Source organism: Plecotus auritus (assembly GCF_963455305.1).
Source record: "Plecotus auritus genome assembly, chromosome: 2".
NCBI classification, from domain to species: domain Eukaryota; kingdom Metazoa; phylum Chordata; class Mammalia; order Chiroptera; family Vespertilionidae; genus Plecotus; species Plecotus auritus.
Window position 1 is genome coordinate 220,117,242 of NC_137771.1, and position 18,401 is coordinate 220,135,642.

General features: G+C 53.1%; 1 protein-coding gene across 3 annotated transcripts in view; it reads right to left on the minus strand.

The window, feature by feature from the left end:
• COL18A1 (collagen type XVIII alpha 1 chain) overlaps positions 1 to 18,401 on the minus strand; it is an 84,981-nt gene that overhangs the window by 27,503 nt on the left and 39,077 nt on the right. For all 3 annotated transcript variants that reach the window (XM_080656449.1, XM_080656448.1, XM_080656447.1), the window contains 3 exons: positions 10,063 to 10,607; positions 3,426 to 3,515; positions 2,497 to 2,556 (listed from right to left, as the gene is read on the minus strand). In XM_080656449.1, coding sequence (XP_080512575.1) covers positions 2,497 to 2,556; positions 3,426 to 3,515; positions 10,063 to 10,607 — 695 coding nt within the window. The remainder of the gene's footprint in view (positions 1 to 2,496; positions 2,557 to 3,425; positions 3,516 to 10,062; positions 10,608 to 18,401) is intronic.

Consider the following 18,401-nt stretch of genomic DNA (forward strand, 5'->3'; position numbering starts at 1 on the left):
GGTTTATGTCATTTGTAAAATAACATCTTTCTAGACTCTCAGAAAGATATGAAGCCATCAGGACTTCATCTCAGGCAGAAGAGGTTCAGGGCCCTCCAGAGCTACTTGCTTCTAAACAGCCCGTGGGGTGGGGTCCCCTCGCCAGGCAGTCCCACCTGGAGAGCCCAGGAAGCTGCTGAACTCCCCAGGCCCACCAACTTCCCCATGTGAGGGAGGGACCAGCACCCACTCCCCAGGCTCAGGGCTCAGGGCCGCAACTCGGGGACACTCCAGAGCCCACTCCTTCCCGTGGGCCCCACAGAGAAGGGCCGTGGTCAGCACTGTCACCGATGCCCTTGCGGGGGATCCGGTAGTTCACTGCACACGCTGGTGTGGCTGTGGCGTGTCCTTGGCGAGGGCCCCACCTGGCACCCCATGGCTGGGTGACTGCCACCCACCCCGCCCGGAGGGCCGAGGCCACTCTGCCCTGAAAACCGGTCTTCCCTGTTCCCAGGGGCACCATGGAGTCGAGGACATGGTGCCAGTGGATGTTCAAATACGCAGGCAAGATACTTCCTGCAGCTGGCCACGCCCCATTTGGCATGAACTCCCTGGGGACCCTGTGTGTGGGTGATGGTCACCCTGGGAGTCTTGTCTGAGCTCCCCGCGCCTGCACAACAGACAGGCAAGCAGCAGCCAGAGCCGGGACACCAGGCCTTCCCTGTGGCTGGGACCTCCACCTGGAACAGGCCCGCCCACCCCAGAGAGGCTTCTGCCCGGTACCTCTGATGGTCAGCAGCCTCACTCATCAGTGGCCTGCTAGTGGGCATAGCCAGGGACAGGCTGTGGGCTCAGGGTCAACCTGTCTAAATAGGGACCCCATTTTTGGTCTTTGACCCTCCAGGCTGGCGGTCGCCAATAGGTCCGTGAGGTCCGAAAGGTTGGCAACCGCTGCTCCAGGCTATTAAGCGGACGGATCACAAGAATTCTCGCTTCATATTACGCGGTGTTTTACCAAGTATCATACTTTAAAAAGCTATTAGCTTGTAAGAACATGTGATAAAAAACTTCAAAATGCAATGGGTATTTAATTTTAAAGCGTGCCTTTAACATTTATGTAAGACGTTTTTTGTACTCGTTCCATAGAAACTTATCTGGCCACTGGGTAAAGCTAGCGATAAAACGACTGGTCCGTCATGTGTTAAGAGAGGCCACCACGCTGTGGCATTTCACGCTGTGGTCCCATGGCTTTGGGGGGTCATTGCATCCCCAACGAATGGCTGGTGTGTGGCCCAGGCACCCGGGTAGAGATAGGAGCCTGGCGGGCAAAAGTGCACGATCTCAAATCCAGCCGTGTCCGTGAGGCTTAGTGGTAGAGGGACACACAGGCAGCCTGACCCTTGGGGGGCTGTTTTGGGCCACCACCCACTGACCCGTGTCCAGGAGCCCACCATGCAGGTGGGCGAGCCTCCTGGCCCTGCTTCCCTAAGAGCCACCTGCCCCACCTCCATCCTGGCAAGGCCAGGGGTCCCAAGCCCCATGTGGGGGAGGGTGCTGACCGTCCATCCCAGGGCAGCTCAGCATGCCTCCTGTTACGCCCTGGATGCCCGAGCCCTGGAGCAGACAGCGTGAGACAGATGATGGGAGCAGAGGGGCCCAGCCCCTTTCACGTCCCTGAGACACATACCCTCCTGCGTGTCGTATCAGCAGCGGGAGCTGAGAAACTCACTGAGTTGGCCTCGTGCTGCCCTGCATGGCTTTCCCCTTCTCTGACTTACTCTAGTCCAGTGGTTCTCAACCTTCCTAATGCCGCGACCCTTTAATACAGTTCCTCATGTTGTGGTGACCCCCAACCATAAAATTATTTTCGTTGCTACTTCATCACTGTAATTTTGCTACTGTTAATGAATCGTAATGTAAATGTCTGTGTTTTCCGATGATCTTAGGCGACCCACAGGTTGAGAACCGCTGCTGTAGAGCCTAAGACCATCGGAAAACACAGATATTTACATTGCGATTCATTAACAGTAGCAAAATTACAGTTATAAAGTAGCAACGAAAATAATTTTATTGTTGGGGGTCACCACAACATGAGGAACTGTATTAAAGGGTCGCGGCATTAGAAATGTTGAGAACCACTGCTCTAGTCCCTTAGGGCCCTACCAGCCAATGGGAAGGCACAATCAGGAAGTCAAGGTCACCTGAGGGACTCACGGAGTGTGTAGAATTAGAAAAAATGATTTTCTAATGAGAGGGAGCATGGCGCTGTAGCCGGTTTGGCTCAGTGGTTAGAGCGTCGGACTGGGGGTCCCAGGTTCGATTCTGATCAAGGGCACATGCCTGGGTTGTGGGCTCGGTCCAACGTGCAGGAGGCAGCCAATCAATAATTCCCTCTCATCACTGATGTTTATCTCTCTCACTCTCTAAAATCAACAAAAATATATTTAAAAAAAAAAAAAGAGGGAGCATGGGCCAGGCTGGGATGGGGCCCTGGGCGGAGACCCTGCTGGCACTCACCTCTTCCTTCTTGAGAAGCTCCGGGTTCTCCGCCAGTCCACTTCCGAAGTCCCCTGACGCCTGAGGGTTTACAGAAAAGGACGAAGCTGGTGACCAAAGCCCCGGCCCCAACACGGCCTGGAGAGCAAACCAGGCAGGTCCCACCTGTCCCAGACCCATCCCAGGCCCGGGCGGGAGGGAGAGCGGAGACGGGGAGGCGGGGGGAGGAAGGGGGACTTTTGTGATCACCAGGAGGGAGCTGGCCCTCCGAGGCGTCAGCCGGTTATCAGGGAGGCATGCTCAGTCAGACCCATTAGAAGCCCATTGGAAATCAATTTGGCTCCGGGCCAGACACACAGAGAACCATAAAGAAGCATGTTCCTTTCTCCCCACGTGTCATACTGTTCCCGGGTCACTGTCCTGGGAAGCGGCCCAGAGGCTTATCAGTGCACAGGCCACACGGTGGTCTCGGAGCAGAACAGAAGGCAGCTGCGGGGCCAGGACCAGACGACCTCACTCTAGTCACAGCTATGTCTACAGGGGCAGGTTTGTGGCCTGGAGCCTGCCCCAGGACACGGCCTTCCTCCTATCTGTCCACACCCAAGAACAGGGGGATGTGCCTCCTCAGGTCCCACCTGATTGTGTGCACGCACACTCACACCGCTGACACACGTTGCGGTGCTATCAACTATCACCTCCTGGCTGTCCTGGGGCCAGTGTCCGCCCAGCATTCACTTTGCGTTCCATGTGTGTTTGGAGTGGAGAGTTCTAGGGAAGGCGAGGCTATAGGGCAACTGAAGATGTACCAGGTTCCTGGTACCTGAAATGGCATCTTTCAGAGAGACCTTTCTAGTCCCATCACTTTGGGGTTCCTGAGGTGAAGGTTGGCCCCTGCTGGCTGGGGCTCTCCTCCCACAGGGTGAGGGTGGGGGTGGAGGAGGGAGACTCACCCCGTCATCATCATCGTCGTCATCGTCCTCCAGGCAGTGCATGGGGCTCACCTGGGGGTCACTGCGCACCCTCAGCTCCGCGATCATCCCCTACACGCAGAGGGAGAGAGAGGTCATGGGTGGTCCCGAGGCAGGCGGCAGGGGCACCGAGAGACTCTGACTCATGGAGCCTGGCATCATGAGGTCAAAATTTCAGGTGACATAAACCAGCGTGAGAGGGGCCCTGCCCTGGGTCAGGCCGGTGCTGCTCCTGGGCAAACCTCAGGCGCAGCAGGAAACGGAGTTGAATTAACTGGTCGGAATCCAGGTCTTAACTCTCTTTGAAACAAGTGAGAAGCAGAGGACAAAACAGCCCACAGCAACTGGAGCGAGCTCTTGGTTCTCTGTGCACATGGCCACTCAGCCGGGTCAATTTCACCCGTTCACTCACTCATTCATTTCCTCACTCACTCACCCTCTCGATCCCTTCCCACACAGGCTCCCTCACATGCTCTCAGCCCTGTACCGGGCACCAGAGCACCAGGACACGGCGGTGAACAGGGCCCTGCCATCTTAAGGCTTAGTGTGGATCTCGGAGGCAATCATGCCCAGGTAAGAAAAAGATGAGGTGTATCCCTGAAAGTGGTGCCCCTGAGGGATCTGAGGCAGGTGGCACTGGGTGGGGGAAGGCCGGGAGGGCAGCAGACACAGGTGGGGCACTGTCCTGAACTGGGAGTACAGAGGGTCCACCCTGTGGAGACGACATGGGGCACCTACTTAAGAGGAGGCCCTGAGCATGAGGCTGGAAGCCAGCTGGGGACAGCACAGATGACGAGGACCTCAACCCTGGCTGCACTGGGGCCTTCTCTGATCGCCAAAGGGTAGAGGAGCAGGGGTGGCATTAAGTACAGTGTCTGGGGCCTCCAGAGCCAACGGGGCAGCTACACACCCAGGAGGATCCTGTGTCTGCAACATGTGATGTCCCGGGACACAGCACAAGCTGGCTCTGCTGTGCACTGTGAGTTCTGTCTTTGATGCCACCTCCTAAATGGTTCCCCTACCTGGAAATCTGGAGTGTTCTCAGGGCTTTCTCTAGCATTTTCTGTTTTCTACTTAACATCTTTTTTAAAAAAATATATTTTATTGATTTTTTACAGAGAGGAAGGGAGAGGGATAGAGTTAGAAACATCGATGAGAGAGAAACATAGATCAGTTGCCTTCTGCACACCCCCCACTGGGGATGTGCCCGCAACCAAGGTACCTGCCCTTGACCGGAATCAAACCTGGGACCCTTCAGTCCGCAGGCCTATGCTCTATCCACTGAGCCAAACTGGTCAGGGCAGTTTTCTACTTAACATCTTGACCCACTGGGATTCACTTCAGTGCAATTTTTCTTAAATAAAGACCATAAAGAAGCACGTTTCTTCCTTTCCACGTGTCATCCTGTTCCCGGGTCCCTGTCCTGGAAAACGGCCCAGAGGCTTATCAGCGCACCGGCCACACAGCGGGCACGGAGCAAACAGAAGGCAGCTGTTCAGTTCTAAGAAGCACATTTTAACCACCCTTCAATAGAAGGCCCAGGTCAGAGGTCAGCAGACATTCTCTGGAAAGGGCCAGTTGGTCAGTATGTCCAGGCCTTTGTCACAAGGACTGTATTGTACTAGGAATCGACCAGGACAGTATGTAAAAGATGGAGCATGGCTGTCCAACCAAACTTTGGGACACCAACGTTTTACATCATAAGACTTTCACATGTCACAAATGTTCTTCTTTTTTTCGTAACCATTTAAGCACGGAAGGCTGGCTAGCTTACAGGCTGTATGAACACGGGTGGTAGGCTGGACCTGTCCGAGGGCCAGTGCAGACTCCGGCCTAGGTCATTCTGTTTATTCCTTCAAATGCCCTTCGGACTCCCTTTATCAGCTGACCCTTGAGCTCATGACCTTCCTATTCTGTACCAACAAGGGACACGTGACCACAAACCACCAAACACCCAGCTGAGCCCTCAGCTGGAGCTCCACTCATCTTTTGAGACTCCACACAGGCTGTCTCCTCCAGGAAGTACCCCTGGACTCCCTCCCCAGGTCGGTTAGCCTCTTTGGGGGCCAGTTCTGCTTGACTCCATGTTCCCCCACCCACCTCCACTGGTGACGATGAGGCCTGTGGGACAGTGTACCTGTGTGTGTGTGTGTGTGTGTGTGTGTACACGTACATGCATGTGTGTTATGTGGATATGTGCACGCATGTGGGCACGGGTGTAGAAGAGGCACACACTCAAGTGTCCACCACCACCCAGGCTCTAAGGGTACCATCACCCAAAGGAAGTGTAGGCCAGTCTGGACTTAAAATTGCAGGGGTCAGCCTCTGGGGTCAGCAGCAGCATCACATTTGAGATGCAAACTGTTGGCCCACAAGCCCTGCTGAGGGAGGGCCAGGGAGAACCCCAGGTACAGTCACCCAGATTGAGAACTCAAAGAGACGGCAGGAGGGGACAGATGTTAAAATTCTGGAATGCCCCTTGGTGGCACTTTGTGTGTGAGGGTTGGGCAGGGGTGCTTCTGGCAGGTAGGGGGTCAGGGTACTGTATGTCCCCCATGACCATCCATTCACTGACCCTGCCTGCGAGGCTCGGAGCCTCCGAGAGACCAGGCCCACAAAGGCCTGAATGATGAGTGCAGAAAAGCTCAGATCCCAGCCGCGGCTGGGGCTGGCAACTTCCCAAGGACAGAGTTAGTTGGGGAAGACATCACTGGTGCAAAAGTCACAAGACCCACTGCAAATATTGAACAGACTTAGAACCACGTTAGGAAATCCAGAGATGTCGTTAATAAAGACCATTTAAACTATGTCCTGCCACTGCTACCCCACGGGCTACGTGTCTTTAAGATGCGTGTGACGATCATGTCACTGAGGTTGCTGGTGTTGGGGCTGCCTCCCTGGGACCCTGAGTATTCTCTGGGGACGGCTTCTGACCCACCCCTTCTGCCCCCGCCTAAAGGGCATATACTGGCCAGGCAGTGGGACCAGATAAGCCTGTATGGAGTGGGGAGAGCGATAACCACCGAGGCCTGCCTCACCCCCACCTCCCGGCCCCTCCCTCCTCTGCTGGCCTGGTCCCTTGTCACCCACCCCAGCCACAGCTGTGACTGGGCCACACCCTCACCGCCCCTTTTCCTTATACTTCAGACCATCTCACTGAGATCCTGCCAGACTCCCTATCTACACCAGCATCTGGCTGCCTCGAGGTTCCTCCCCGTGGGGTCACGCAGGGACTTGTTCCTCCATTACAAACACCTTTCCTGCCCTCCGTTCCACAGAGTCAGGACATCGCATGGTGGCTGCAGCGCTGTGTCTGTGTTATATCCACGTACGCCACTTCCCATGAGTGACAGGGTTCCAAGCGTTTGGTCAGCATGACCTGGGAGGCCCCAGCAGCCCCTTGATCAGGAGTGTGGCCATGGTGGGGGGAGGACTGTGGGGGTTGGAGACGCTCACACCTCCCCTATTGCTCCGCGCCATCCTCGGCGTTGAGCCTGCCCTGGTGGCCCAAGCCCAGGTGGCCGGTGGGCAAGCTCTTGGCTTCCGCGGGCCAAGCGCTGGTGTATGTAATACAGCCAACCAAGCCACAGGTAAGCAACGGTGACAATGTCCGCACTTCTCACTGAATACCTCACAGAGTGACCGCAGGAAGTGCCAGGAACAGGTCAGGCCCAGTGCCGCCTGCCTGGAGGCTGCGGACAAGGGTCCAAGGCAGGGGTCCTCAAACTTTTTAAACAGGGGCCAGTTCACTGTCCCTCAGACCGTTGGAGGGCCAGACTATAGTTTAAAAAAAAAAAACTATGAACAAATTCCTATGTGCACTGCGGGCCTGGGACGCGTCGGCTGCTAAGCAGGACAGGCAGCGGCACCCGGCGGGCCGGATAAATGTCCTCGGCGGGCCGCATGTGGCCCGCGGGCCGTAGTTTGAGGACGCCTGGTCCAAGGGATTCGAGGGCAGTTCGTCTGACAACAGACCCTGAGGCCGAGACAGAACCATAAAGGAAACCCCCGACTAAGAGGAAGGTGGCTTCACCAAGAAGCAAACAGGGAATGAGCAAATGGGGATACTTTCCCCAAAGAGCAAGGACGCGAAGAAAATGTGAGCAGAGCACCTGAACCGGTGGAAAAGGGAGAGGTGCAGAGACACTGAACAAGAGTCGGACGTAGCATGTTAACAAGCAAAACACTGTAATGATTGCGTGGAACAAACCGTTTCCCAGGGATATTTATAACCAAATCTGACAAGAAGAATAAACCTGAAAAGACCAATGAGGTTCCAGAATTTTCTGTCAGGAGAAAAGAATGAAGGTTCTGTTAGGAGCCATGGGGACCCGTCGGGAGGACGCCCCGGAGCTTTCGTTTCTGCCAAATCATATAAATCACTCGACTTGAGTGATTCTTTCCTAAGAATCTCAAGGCGAACGTCTGAAACACCTTGTACTAGTCAATCTCGTCAGACAACGGGCTGCTGCTCTCACCTAGCTGGAATCTGACCAGAAACCCACACAGAACACGCCTGGAATTCTCGTCTGCGCAGACATAGGAGTCAGACCTTGCCCGGACTGAATGTGGCACAGCGGCCAGGAAGCAGGGCCACAGCCAGAGCCAAACAGCAGCCTTAAACTCCCCACTTCTGCCTTTCTAATCTCAAAGACCTGGCTAGCATGCAAAGTCAAAGGAGTCTTCCCCGGGCCAGATTAAACCACACAAACACTTTAAATACCCCAATGGTCTTTAACCAGTTAACTGCCATGATATTTTGAATTTAATTAAAAAAGGTCTGCCACTTGCATCTATAGATGCTTATTTTGGCATACAAATGGTTAAGAAATGCAAGGTAAAAAGGCAAATGACAGCCCAAGCTGGCTTGGCTCAGTGGATAGAGTGTTGGCCTGCGGACTGAAGGGTCCCAGGTTCGATTCCCGTCAAGGGCACATGCCCAGGTTGCGGGTTCGATCCCCAGTAGGGGGTGTGCAGGAGGCAGCCGATAAATGATTCTCACTCATAATTGATGTTTCTAACTCTCTCTGCTGCTCCCTTCCTCTCTGAAAAAATAAATAATATGTATATATATATGTGTGTGTGTGTGTGTGTGTATATACATATATATATATGTATATACACACACACACACACACACACACACACACACACATATATATATATTACTACACTTGATCTTAACCAAAAGGCCGAGAAGCGATTATATATACTTTAAAAAGGCAAATGACAAACTGGGAAATAATATTTGCAGCACACAAAACAAAGGATAGGTTTCTTTCAAATGTAAAGAGTTTGTAAAAACCATTAGGAAATGGCGTGAACCCATCAAAACAGAAATGCAAAGAACATAAACAGGCCAGTCACAAAAGAAGAAATACCAATAGCCAATAGACACGTGAAAAAAATCAAGGACTGTCTTCACTCACAACAAGAAACGCCAATTAAAACCCCCAGGTGCAGCTTGCTTATGCATCCAACTGGCAGTCATGTTTTTGCACAAATGACGGACGTGTGGCCCTGGCCAGGCCTGGGGGGAAGCCCCTCCCTGAGCACCCTGAGCCCTAGGCAGCCCCCATCTCTGGCAGCACACGGTCAGTTTTCTGTGAAACCGGCAAAGACATATGGAACAATGGCATACTTTTCCGTCTAGAAATGCCCGCGAGGTCACACAACAAACTGCCAGCGAACACAGCCCCTCCCTGGATGAGACGTCTCTCTGTGCCGCCTTCCAGTTAATCATGTTTGAGGATCAAAATGAAAACACAAAGAGGCCCAGTTTGGTATCAAAGTCCTGCTGGCCCCCAGACCCCACGGGTGAAAGTTTCTGCCAAAGGTGAAAGGCCAGCTTTCAGAACCCGAATCACCAGGACTTAGAACAACTTTCATCAAGCAGCTTTTGTCTGGGTAATAATTAACTTTCTGTCCCCTGAAGCACGTCCCCCGTCAGCATACACAGGGACCCCTGTGCGGGGCGTGCCAGCTGCAGGCCGGCTGTAATGTTAGAATGGAGTCAGCTCGAACCAAGGGTGCCCACGCCGTGTTTCCAGGAGGCCGGTTCCAGCTAAAGGCTCCAAGTGTAGGGGCCAAGGGCTCAGGACAAAGAACCCACCCAAGTTCTGGGGTTGGCCTCCCCCCAGATGAAGGCCGGGGTCCGGCCCAGGGAGTGGGGACCTCCTGGGGACACAGTGGAGACAGCACTGGTGGGGAAGTCCTGCCCACAGCGCTCTGAGAGGGCCGCTGAGAAATTTGGTAAAATAATAACAACAGCACAATTGATGCTGGCACTGGGCATAAAGCCCCGGCCCGGCCCGGCCCGGCCCAGCGGGCGTGCAGTGTTCGTGGGGTACAGCTTATCCCCAGAAGGGCCCATACCTGCTTCTACCCTCTGCTGCTGCCATCTTAAAATTCTTAATTATGGACCCCGGGGCCCTTCACTTGCCTCGTGCAGATGGTGGCAGTTAGAAAGATGGTCCTAAGGGGGCCTCAGAGAGACCCCAAGGGGCCAGAGCACCAGGGAATAAGCATGTTGGGGCCAGGCAGACCCTGGGGCCCGAAGCTGGGACCGATGGCTACTCCCCCAGGGCTAGTCCAGTCCTCAAGCAGCAGCCACAGTTACCTGGAACTTGTCAGGGTCCGCTTCTCCGGCCTGAGCCACAAAGAAGCCGGAGCCGGGCTCCAGCTCCAGGCCGCGCGGGGACCGCGCCAAGGACACCCCCTGGATCTTCTCGCAGTCCACAAAGAGCGTCACGGTGTCACCGTCCACACTGAGGGCAAAGCGCGTCCACTGGCCGGTGAAGGCGGGCAGGGCAAAGCTGGCAGCCGTGCGTGTCCGGGCCGCGCCCGGCTCGGTGTACAGGAGCTGGATGTGCTGTTGGCCGTCACTCACGCCCGACAGCTTCACGCCCACGGAGACCACTGCCTGGGCTGCATCCGTGATGGCGAACAGCACCCCCGCGGCCTCGGTGGCCGGCTGCACGTGGAAGAACAGCGAGAAGTCACGGAAGAACGGGCTGGGGAAGTGGTACCGGGCCACCTGGCCGCTGTTGGCGTCTGGACCAAAGACGTAGGCTGGTCCCACGTCGGGGTCATCAATCTGGGTGACCTGCTGGGGCGGGGGATCCCCGAGCAGCTGGAGGAGCCCCACCTCTGTGACCACGCTCTCTGTGAAGAGGAAAAAGACACCTTGTGAGGCTGTGTGCAGAGCACAAAAGGGAAACCGCGTCATGCACCTGGCACCTGCTCTGCTCCTCTGGGCTCTGCTGGCCGGGGAGGTGGACGGATACCCCATCTTATCCAGACACACAATGCGCCAGAACATGGTGGCCATAAACCACTAAACCATCCCCTCAACAAGCTTACTGGCCCGGGGGGATAGGACGCAGCAGGGACCATCCCAAACCAGCGTGGCAGGAGGAGGGGCAAGGAGCCTGCTGTGGAGGGGTTGGGGGTTCTGAGCCCACCTGCAACCTTGCTCTGCACCCTGTCCTCATCCCATGCTTAGAACATGTCCTCGCCCCCATCACTCATCATCCCCACGCTCGGCCCCTATGCTGGGATCCACAGGAACAGTGCAGGGCACGGGCAATAGCATCACTCCCTCCCTCACAAACAAGGAAAAGAAAGCTGTGCACCGGGCTGTCCCCTGCAGCTTTACCCTCACCAGAACCAGCCCGGAAACACACTCCTAGGACAGCAGAAAACGAGAGGGGCTGTGCCTCCTGGAGGACTTGGCTTAGCTGGATCGGTCCTGTGGTTTCCACGTCTGTGCTGACACTCAACACAGCAACTCACACCCAGTCCCCCGGGTTGGCTGGGGCTTAGGAGATGTGACAGCTGTTGCATGGGCTTCTGGGAACCAAGTCAGCTCGGACCAAGGGTGCCACGCAGTGTTTCCAGGAGGCGGGGGTTCCAGCTTAAGGTTCCAAGTGTTGGGGCTCTCCTCCCCTCCTGGTGTGTCCACACTGGGGTGACCTGGAGAGCAGCCTCATGAGGGGGAACCACCGGAGGGAGGTCTGCTTTCTCAACCCACAGATGCTCAAGCTAGCGCGGCCCCATTGGCCCCACCTGCCTTCTAAACACCCGGGAGGCTCATGCATCCCTTCCACTCATGCCCCTCAGGAGCCAACAGTCAGAACCACTCGTGTGTCCTCCTCCTGGGCCATCGGTGTCACCGAGCATGAGTTCTGACTGACATCCCAGCATTTGGAGGCCCCTCGGTGGCAGGAGCCCAGGTGGGGACACAGCCAGGGTGCTGGGTTCTCTCTCCTCATTTCTTGTCCAGGAGGAGGGACCAGAGGCCCTGCTGTCCATGATGCTGATCCTGGGCCGGAGCAGGGCCTGACCCGACCGTGTGCCTGGACCTGCCCAAGCCCTCGCATGCAATACGGAGCATGTGGGGGCCACTAGTGTCAGGCTCCCATGCCCTAGGAGCCAGGAGTGCTATGCGTTGGGGCAGACGGCCCAGCTACGTCCCCATGCAGTGAGTGTGGTCACTGCTGGACACAGGAGAGGGCAGGCACCAGCTCAAGGAGACCGGTGCATGCATGACTTCCCCGCACATCCACTTTGCCCAGCGGAGCCTGACTCTGCGGCCAAAGTTGGCCAAGAGCCCTGACCCTTGGCAAGTGCAAGTGTGTGTGTGTGTGTGTGTGTGTGTGTGTGTGTGTACGCGCGCGCGCGCTTGTGAGCGTCCATGCATGCGTCTAGTATGTGCATCTATGTGACTGCTTGTGTGTGATGGGCACCTGGGTCTGGCCCACCAGCAAGGCCAGGCTGACCTGGGACTTTCTGGGGCAGGCAGAGGGAAGAAATGCTGACCCCAACTTCCTAAGGCAAGTTGTCTTATACGAGTCCCTGAGGAAAAAATAAATAAAAACAGGAGAAAGGGCTACTGCAGGGGGACATGCACTGTGGATACTTGCCAGGGTTGGTTCCCCAGGGTCAGCGGTGTGGCTCTGTGTGGCCCTGATGGCCCGCCATGTGGCAGCACTGCCAGCCATCCAGGGCTCCCACTGATCTCACCCTCCCTGAGGATAAGACCCTCATTAGGGTCAGCGGTGTGGCTCTGCGTGGCCCTGACGGCCCGCCACGTGGCAGCACTGCCAGCCATCCAGGGCTCCCACTGATCTCACCCTCCCTGAGGATAAGACCCTCATGTAGACGGGAAGTGGGGGACATCCAGGAGCAGCGGATGGCAGCCTCGGTGGAACAGTGGCCTGGCCTCTGCTGAGGGCGAAGGGCCCCTCCTGAGAGCAGGGGTCTTAGAGGAAGACCCTGCCTGTGGAGGTGAATGGTCACTTCCTGCTCAAAGACAGACTGCTGTCCACCAGGATGGCGGTTGCTATGACAGCACCTTGTATCAGAAGGACCTGGGGCCTGAGTGTCCACTCCGGGAGAAGTTTAAGATTGGGAACAGGACTGTCACCAGTTTGGGTGCCAGAAGCCACGGTGTCCTGACTCAGCTGTCCCCAAAGTTAAACACAGGTATGTTCCACCACCACCCTTCCTCATTCGGGGCTAGAAAATTTTCCAAATTAATTAAGAAGGCAAGATGCAGCCTTGGCCGGTTTGTTCCATGGTTAGAGCATCGGTCTGCGGACTGAAGGGTCATGGATTCAATTCCCGGTCAAAGGCACATACCTTGGTTGCAAGCTCACTCTCTGTCCCCCTCCACCCCTCTCACTCCCGTCGGGGTGCATGCGGGAGGCAACCAATCACATTGATGTTTCTCTCCCCGCCCCCCCTTCTCCCTCCTTTTTCTCTAAAAAAAAAAATCAATGAGAAAAATATCCTCGGGTAAGGATTTTAAAAATAATGAAAGAACACAAGATGCAGCAGCTGTCGACTCCTGGGCTGGAGGACAGCAACATGGTACCCGGGCAGTCTACGGAGCCCAGAGATGGATGAGCAGCTCCTTCTCAAAGGGCTCCCATTTCCTCTCCGCGACGCCCTCAGGTGCCTGTTGGAAGGAAGCCTCCGAGCGCCAAGGCCCTGAGATCACTGACCAGCTCGCCAGTTCCAGGCACCGAGAGCGTGAGTGGAGGATGCGGCCACCTCCCCGCAGAGCTTTGGCAGCTGCTGTGCTGGGGTCAAGGCCCACAGCACTGGCCCTGCTGTCTTGGGTGGGAAATCAGCATCTCTCTAAAAGGTGAGCCATGCGAGCTCAGAGGAATGCCTTCCCAGAATGCCGTGTCCCGGAACGCAGTGGGTGACACCTTTGGCAAGCTGGGGCCCATCCCGTGGCCCACACTCCCCTCAGATCAAGGAATCAGGGGACTAGTCTTATTGAAGACACGTTTTCCTTTCAGCAAGCAGGCCAGCCACAACCAAGTGGACTTATCCCAGGCATGCAAGGCTGTTTTTTAAATTAATTAATGGACCCCATCACATCAAGGCTAACGAAGAAAAATCAGAATATCATATCAAAATTGCAGAAAAAGCACTTGACAAAACCCAATACCCATTCATGATAAAAACTGTCCGTGAACTAGGAGTACAGCAGAATTTCCTCCACCTGATAAAGAATATCTACAAAAAAACCTACAGCTAACATCATTCTTAACGGTGAGAAACTTGAACCTCTCCCACTAGAATCAGGTACAAGGCAGGAATGTCCCCTCTCTACTTCTTTTCAACATCATACTGCAAGTCCTAGCTAATGAAATAAGACAAGAATTGGAAATAAAGTACACAAATTGGGAAGAAAGAAATAATACTGTCTGTTTGCAGATGATACAATCATCTATGTAGAAAATTCAAAAGAATTAAAAAACAAACAACCCCCCACACAAACACCTCCTGGAGCTAATAAGTGATCATAACAAGGTTGTGGGATACAAGATTAATATACAAAAGTCAACTGTTTTCTATATACCAGGCAATGAACAAGTGGAATTTGAAATTAAAAACAGAATACTATTTACAGAATACCAAAAGTAAATACTTAGATATAAATCAAACAAAATATATACAAGATCTATAGGAGGAAAACTATAAAACTCCGAAGAAAGAAATCATAGAACTAAAGAAATGTACATATATTCCATGCTCATAGATAAAAAGACTCAATATTGTCAAGATGTCAGTTCTCCCCAACTTAATCTATAGATTCAAAGAAATCTCAATCAAAATCCCAGCTAGTTATTTTGTGAATATCGACAAATAGATTCTAAAGTATAAATATATGGAGAGACAAAGACCCAGAATAGCCAATGCAATTCTGAAGGAGAAAAACAAAGCTTGGGGACTTGCTCTAAACCTACAGTGATCAAGACAGTGTGGTATTCCTGAAACAACAAAGTGATCAATGGAACAGAATAGAGAATTCAGGAATAGAGCCACATAAATATAGACAACTGATCTTTGACAAAGGAGTAAAGGCAATAGAATGGAGTAAAGATGATGTTTTCATCTTTACTGGAACTGCTGAACAGTAAATGTACAAAAAATTAAATCTAGACACAGACCTCATACCTCTTGCAGAAATTAACTCACCGACCTAAAAGAAATGTGCAAAACTATAAAACTGCTAGAAGATAACAGGAAAAACTCTTGATGATCTTGGATATGGCAATGACCTTTTAGATATAACACCAAAGGCACAATTCATGAAAAAATATCATTGATAAGCTAAGCTTCATTTAATGTCTTTAAGATTAGAAACTTCGGTTATACGAAAGGCACATTAAGACAATAAGAAGACACACCACAGACTGGAGGGAATATTTTCAAAACATGTATCTGATAAAAGGAGATATATCTAAAATATACAAGAACACTCAAAACTCAACAATAAAACAATCCAATTGAAAAGTGGGCCAAAGATCTTAACAGACACCTCACCAATGTGAGAATAAACAAATCATCTTTTCTGTCAAAGAACAGTTTAGACAGCTGCCATTTTGGACTGCGTGGCTTGGAAGCCGCCATATTGGCCACATGGCTTGCAGCTCCCCTGGGGTCCACCATCTTGAAACAGCAAAGGCCAACCCCTCCCTTTGAATTAGCCAATTGGGAAAGACTGTGCACCTGAGCTCCAATCAAGAGCAAAGGACAGGTCACGTGCATCAGGGATTATAAACCCGAGCAGCCCGCCTGCTCGGTGTGCACATGCTTCCAGACCATGTGGGCACACCCCTCTACGTAGAAGTAAAGATGTCTGCCTTGCTGCCTGGCTCCTGAGTATGTTTTGTGTTCTACCAGGACCCCTGACTTGGGTGGCTCGCCTTATTTCTAACACCAAAGAAGAGGTAAATATGGCAAATAAACATATGAAAAGATGCCCCATATCACACTCACCAGGGGAATGCAAATTAAAACAACCATGAGACACGACTTCACACCTATTAGAAGGGCTACAATCAGGAACACTTGACAGCCAAGTGCTGGCCAGGGTGTGGAACAGGAACTCACAGTCACATGCCGGTGGGAATACAACCCGGTGCAGCCACTGTGGGAGACAGCTGGGTGGTTTATTACAAAACTAAACATACTCTTACCCTACAATCCAGCAATCACACTCCTTGGTATTTACCTAAAGGACTTGAAAACTTATTTCTACACAAAAACTTGCACACAGATGTGTACAGAACCTTTATTCATAACTAGAGGCCTGGTGCATGAAATTCGTGCACTTGGTTGGGGGTCCTTCAGCCCAGCCTGCGCCCTCTCACCTGCGCCCTCTCGCAGTCCAACTGACGACTTAGCACTGCTGCGGAGGCAGGAGAGGCTCTCGCCACCCCCGCTGCACTCGCCAGCCATGAGCCTGGCTTCTGGCTGAGCGTGCTCCCCCTGTGGGAGCACACTGACCACCAGGGGGCAGCTCCTGCGTTGAGCGTCTGCCCCCTGGTGGTCAGTACACATCATAGCGACCAGTTGTTCCACCATTCAGTCTATTTGCATATTAGCCTTTTATTATATAGGATTGCCCAAACTTGGAAGCAACCAAGATGTCTTTCAGCAGGTGAATGAGTAAATAAACTGTGGAACATTTAAACAATGGAATATTATTCAGTGACTAGAGGCCTGATGCACGAAATTCGTGCAAGGGGCTTGGCCCTCACAGCCCCGGCTTCATCCGGAAGGTCATCCGGAAGGTCATCTGGACAGTCGTTCTGTTCAGTCTAATTAGCATATCAGCTCTTTATTATCCTATATAATAAAGATGTAATATGCAAATGGTTGTTACGCTGTGAAGTGTAATGACCGACTGAGTAACAACTGGATCACGGATCAGCAGGAGGGTAGGGCAGCGAGCTCAAGCAGACGGCGGAGAGCTACAGGAGCGGGCAGGGCAGCAAGCTATGAGAGGGGGCGGGGGGGCGGAGGGAGCTACAGGAGGGTGGGGCACGGGCAGAGAGATACTGGAGGGCGGCAGTGAGCTACTGGCGAGCTACTCGTGCACGGATTCGTGCGCAGGGCTGCTGGTATAGGATAAAGAGACATGAGCTATAAAGCCATAAAACGACATGGAGGAAACGTTAATGCGTACTCAGTGAAAAAAGCCAGTCTTTAAAAAAGCTACATCATATATTTTTCCAACTCTATGACGTTCTAGAAAAGGCAAAACTGGAGACAGGAAAAGGTTCAGTGGTTGCAGGGACTGGGCGAGGGCCGGATGAACAGGCAGAGAAGAGGGGATTTGTTTAGGGCGGGAAACCACTCTGTGTAATACTGTAATGATGAACACATGCCATTGCACTTTTGCCCAAATCCTCGGAACATACAACATAAGATGGAGGAGGCTGAGTGTGTTGGGGAGGGGAGGGGGAATGGGGGCATATGGGAAATCTCTGTACCTTCCCCTCAATTTTGCTATGAACCTGATACTGCTCTTTAAAAAAAAAAAAAAAAGTCTTTTTAAAAGAAACAGAACAGGCAAATGACAGCAGAAAGTAAGCAAACATTGCAACACGAACTATCAGATAAAACAGAAGTTAAGTTGAAGCCATTAAGTGGGACAAGGAGGTGATACTTTTAGTGCACTGACACGTAATGGGCCTGGTACCACCCACATGCACCCGACCCCCCAATACACACGGCACACGGTGAGGGGGGTGGGAAGTTCTCTCTCAGGATGCCAACCCAGAGGCAGCTGCCTGCCCCACTCTCCCGTTAGAATGGAGCACGACCTCACTGACACACTCGGAGAGACTCCCCGAACCTCAGAGTGAAGAGCAGGCCACACCTGTCACTTCATTACCTGCAGCAGCAATTCCACAGGCAAGCGTCTGGGGCGGGTGAAGAACCTCATCTCAGTATCAAAGGGAACAAACCCCTCAGGGACATCTACTGCTCAACACTTGACTGGAAGACTAATAAGTATGATGGGCAACTGGAGGCACCCATGTCACTGGGTGGGGACACCACGGACATGTGACACGATTCTAATGTCCAAATCTGACTTCACATCCACAAAGGCCTCCGTGAACGATTTCTGATGATCTAGATGATGGCCCCAAAGACATTCTCATTTGGAACTTGTGACTATTACTCCACATGGCCAACACAACTGTGCAAACGTGATGACGGTGATGGCCCTTAAGATGGGAGGTTGTCCAAATCTAACCGCATGCACCCTTAAAAGAGAGAACCTCTCCCACTGGGGCAGAGGAACCTGTGATGAGGGAAGAAGACCTGGAGATGGCAGCCTGAGATGGGCCTGGCTGACCTTGCTGGCTTTGAAAAGGGACAAGGGGCCACGGGCCACAAATGTGGGCAAGGGTGGGAACAGAATCTCCCTGCAGCCTGAGGAGGAACCGGCCCCGACACCTTCATTCGAGCCCAGGGGGAGGACCTCTGACGTCCGACCCCAGGAGTTAAGGTAACACAACTGCGTGGTTGTAAGCCGCTAAGTGTGTGGTCATTTGTCACAGCAGCCCCAGGACACGCCCGCACACACATCTATACCAATACTCTGAGGGACGGAGGACGCCCATCCCTGAGGGGCTTGGGCTG